The 4753-nt window shown below is 34.0% G+C and overlaps 1 protein-coding gene across 1 annotated transcript in view; it reads right to left on the bottom strand.

The window, feature by feature from the left end:
* Nucleotides 1-2954: 2954 nt before the first annotated feature.
* LOC112459120 (golgin subfamily A member 6-like protein 22) overlaps nt 2955-4753 on the bottom strand; it is a 2492-nt gene continuing 693 nt past the window's right edge. Inside the window, exons 2-4 of the mRNA XM_025023086.1 lie at nt 4443-4552; nt 3566-4331; nt 2955-3049 (exon numbers count right to left, since the gene is read on the bottom strand). Coding sequence (XP_024878854.1) covers nt 2955-3049; nt 3566-4331; nt 4443-4552 — 971 coding nt within the window. The remainder of the gene's footprint in view (nt 3050-3565; nt 4332-4442; nt 4553-4753) is intronic.

Raw genomic sequence — 4753 nt, 5'->3', positions numbered from 1 at the left:
AAGTCAGTCTCTTTTGATTTCATCACATTTTTTGATTTATATTTTTGTTTCTTTCAGTCCAAAATTCTTTAACTGGTATATATTATCTGTGCAATATGTATGATTGTGTGATACCTTAATAACGTCTTAATGACGTCAATAAGATGTCATTAAAATGTCATTTGAAATTATTTTGCTACTTAAAGTATTATATTTCAACAATATATTGCAGCAATATTACTGTAATATTTCAATATTATTTAAAAACGTGTAATACATCAACAATATTTCTGAAATATTTCATTGTAATACGTAATATTTCCACTATATTGCAATATTACTGCAATATTTCTGCAATATTATGTGCTGTGTGGGATATTATCTGATGATCGTTAAACGATAAGCAATTTTCTTTTTTATGTTTAGGTTTTCAATGTTTCTAACGTATAAAAAGTGTGTGCAAAATAAATTTGGTGTACTCGTGTACGTAAAGATTCAATATATTTTTATTTTCATAACTGAAAAATAATGAATGTATTTATTAAATAATTATATTTAATAAATACATTATTTTTCAGTTATAAAAATAAATGGTATATTGTGCATCTAGGGTAAAAAGTTACGTTTTTTGGACAAGTATGTATAACCTTCGGCTCGGGCGGCAATCTCTGCACGAGTCTGAAAAAAGCTTCCTCTCCGTGGTACACATACGATATTTTTCACAATACCTTTATGGAAATGTTCGAATTTTGATATGTATAGAGCGAGGCGACAGTGGCCAATTTTACGCCAGAACGGCTTACTTTCTCTCCCTAGAGAGGAAAAGTATAAAGTCCTGGTGTGAAATTGCGGGCATCATTTTCGTACCGCTCTACAGGCATCAAAATTTGAACATTTCCGTAAAAGTATTGTGAAAAAAATATTTTTATTTAATATATATATTCAATATTTTTAACACTATATTAAAATATTGTTAAAAATATTAAATATTAAAAAAATTTGTATTAAAATAAATACAAAAGTGTAGGAAGTTTTTATGCAGATACCGTAAATGAAATTTCAAATAAGATATTAAAAACTAAAAAAGTGGTATTTCGAAAATAAAAGTAACGAGCATTAATATTACTATGCGCATTTGTTTGAAAAATCAGATACTTGTAAAGCAATTTTGACCTTTAAGTATATGTAAATTAAGAAACAGGTCTCGGAATTCTCAGAATCAAGACCATACAATTAATGCACTGTATGACACTTTCGTGATACTTGTTTCTATGATATCTCTACAGATTTGTCCCGTAATAACCACTGTGTATATTGATAATAATATTCCAACATAATAAAATTACAACACTTATGTACTTGAAATTTATTTAGTCTTGAGACCATTCTCAGGTCAATGTTCATAAAAATTAGAAAACCTGTTTTTTAATTTAAATATGCTTAAAGATCAAAATTAATTTACAGGTATATGAATTTGTAAACAAATGAGCATAGTAATATTGCTGCTCGATACTTTTATTTTCGAAATACTACTTCTTCAAATTTCAACTTCGTATTTAAAATTTCATTGTTTTTACAATGTAGCCTCTAATTTCTGCGCGACTTTTAAACTGGCTTGGGACCTCATCAGCTTATACTTCTTTTTCTTGTGCCGTTGACTGTAAATCTTTATTTATCAATATCCTCGATGGTGTGCATAGGTTAATGTGTGACCCGAATGCACTTAATATAGAAAACGGTAAAATGTATATAATTAAAAAAGTAAATGATACATGATTATCTATAGTGTTATAAATTCATAAAAAAAAGCTAGAAAGTTGCACCTGAGTTTCAGTACATGTATATTCTTATACTACAAAACCAATATTAAAACTTTTTTCGGACTTTGATCACTATCACCTAGATACGAAGTATGGGCAATAACCCGATAAAAACAGTCACGTCACATCCACGTTGAATCCACGTAATTTACGTGGACTACGTGGATGCAGATTTATCCACAAACTATCCACATAGATGCAACGTTCTTTTTTCATTACTACATCGAAGTCTTTTATCCTCGAAATATCAATGTAGATTCTCTGTGGATATATCTATTAAGAGATACGTACAGGGAATTTTTATCGACATTTCGAAGATAAAAGACTTCGATTAGTGATGAAAAAAGAACGTTGCATCCATGTGGATAGTTTGTGGATAAATCTACATCCACGTAATTTCTATTAAAGATTATAATTAATCAATAAAAGTATTATTATACTGCGTTTATATGGCAATGTCATAGTTTTTAATGGATAATCAATAGTGAATTATAATTTGATGCTGCAATTATACTTTGTATACTGCAGGTGGAATAAACTTGTATTGAATAAGATTTTGTATGCAATTGCCATGTCGATTGACACATTTTAGCCCTAGTCGGTGCATCAGCAATTTATGTTTCTGCATTATTTCTAAAGTTTCATTAACGAAAGGTTTCCTTATTTTTGTCTAGTGAGGTCCTTGTAAGGATTTGATAAGAATGTTTTAACTTTATAAATATACTTTTTTCATAAATATATTTACGAACACAAAATTTCATAATGAGCCGGCACTGGTTTCTGACATTCACCCGACATTAAGAAATATTATATCATATATCCAATTCAAAAATTTATTACTCTTTTTAAACTGAATTTGTTTCTTAAGATGATTTTTGAAAAATTATATATTTGCGCTGGTTATATGACATATGTAGACTATATATAACGTTTACATCAAATTAAGAAGTAGTCTACCACGTAAGGCAGTTGGCTCACCATGCAGAGGTCCCGAGTTCAAATCCCACCAAGGTAAGTGTGTTTTTCAAATACGAAAAAATATTTATAATTATAGACTGCATCTTAAGAAACAAATTTAGTTAAAAAATAATAAAATTTTGAAATAAATAATTTTTTTATGTCGGGTGAATAATTATTCAGTGAAATACGTGGATTTCACGTCAAATCGATGATCTCATCCACGTGGACTACAGTACCGTTCTTGAGCGGATTGTCCACTCGAATGTCCACGTGGATTCCACGATGCTGATCTACGTAGCAATAACGTGAATTTCACGTACTGTTTTTATCGGGAAAGTAACTGTCACATGATACTAGTTATACCAACCTAAACATTCTAGATTATCCTAAACACTCAATGACCCACGGTACCCCGCGGTTCATGGTGCCCCGATCTCCCCTATATGTATATAAGATAGATAGATAGATAGATAAGATACTTTATTACCCCAAGGGGTCTAAAAGGGCGTTTTTTAGGGACGTACCCAACCCTGTACATCCAGTTTACAACAATTTACATACAATTAAAATACATATAATTTATTATAAACATATTACTCTTCGATCCTTTTCGTTGTCTCGTCCTCCTTGATCCTCTTTCGTTGAGTTGTTGGCTTGTCCTTCTTCCTTTCTCATTATCCTCCCTCCTCCATCTCGTCTCATTTCCTCTATTGCTTTCATCCATTCTTCTCCCTCTCCCTTTTCTCCTAGTAATCTCTCTGCCACATCCTGCCACCCCTCTCCTTCCCATTCCACCCATCTCGTACATTCCTCCCATACATGTTCCCATGTTTCCTCTTTCTTCCCACACATCCTGCATTTTTTGTCCTCCTCATTTTCCCAGTATAGTCCTTCCCTCACTTTGTTACCCAGTCTGAATCTTGCAATCCTGTTCCATTTTGCTTCCTCCCATCCCTTCATTAGATAGTCCGGGATCTCGTCCTTCCTTATACTCTTATACCATCTGTTGTACTTCGATCCTACGATCTTTTCCATCCTTTCTTGTCTCTCCTTATCTCTCTCCTTCTTTTCCAATTCCTCCTCCTCCAACTCCTCTCCTCCTTCCATTTCTACTCCGATCCCTTCCAAATAATCTTTTCTCTTCTGCTCCCATCTCCCTATTACCTTTCCTCTCTTCCATCTCTCTTTCATTTCTTCCAAACACTTTCTTGCTATCTCTCCTCCTCTACCTTCTTCCAATTTTCTTTCAAATTTCCATGTTCTCTTGCTTGCTCTACTTCTCATCTTCTCTCTTTCTAGCTCGTCTCTGACCATATATCCGGGCGTCCTCCAATTTACTCCAAGTACCCATCTAAGATATCTCTCGTGAATACCTTCTACCTCCCTCCTCTCCTTCCATCCCCATACTTCTGCCCCGTATCCCATCACTGTCCATATCAGTATGTCGTATAGCCAGATCCTTCTTTTGGAGTCCTTTTTCCACATCCTCTTCCTTATCCCCCATACTTTCCTCATTACTCTTGCTGCCTTCCTTCTTCTCTTTCTGATATGCGCCTCCTGCCCTCCATTCTCCTTTATCGTATACCCTAAATACTTGAATTCTTTAACCTCTTCTAATTTTTTTCCCTTCCACCTCTAGTCGTACTTCTTCTTCCTTCCTCCTCTTTTTCTGAATCTCATTACCTTTGACTTCTCTATACTCAGAGTTAACCCTTTTCTGTCTAGATATCCTTCTAACCTGCTTATCATCGATCTCATGTCCTGCTCCTCCTCTGCCAGCAGTGCAATATCATCTGCATACATTAGCGTGTATATTTTCTCGCCTCTTAATTTCACTCCTCCCCATCCGCTTTTTTTTATATGATCCTCTATGTCTGCGATTAATAGGTTGAATAATATTGGGCTTAGTGGGCATCCCTGTCTCAGGCCTTTCGCCGTCCAAAATTAACCATCACTCTCTCCTCCTTTCCCTACTCTGCTCTTTGTTTCCCTCA

This window comes from Temnothorax curvispinosus, unplaced genomic scaffold (assembly GCF_003070985.1).
Source record: "Temnothorax curvispinosus isolate PA1 unplaced genomic scaffold, ASM307098v1 QBEX01009519.1, whole genome shotgun sequence".
Lineage (NCBI taxonomy): Eukaryota > Metazoa > Arthropoda > Insecta > Hymenoptera > Formicidae > Temnothorax > Temnothorax curvispinosus.
This window is presented reverse-complemented; position numbering and strand designations above follow the sequence as displayed.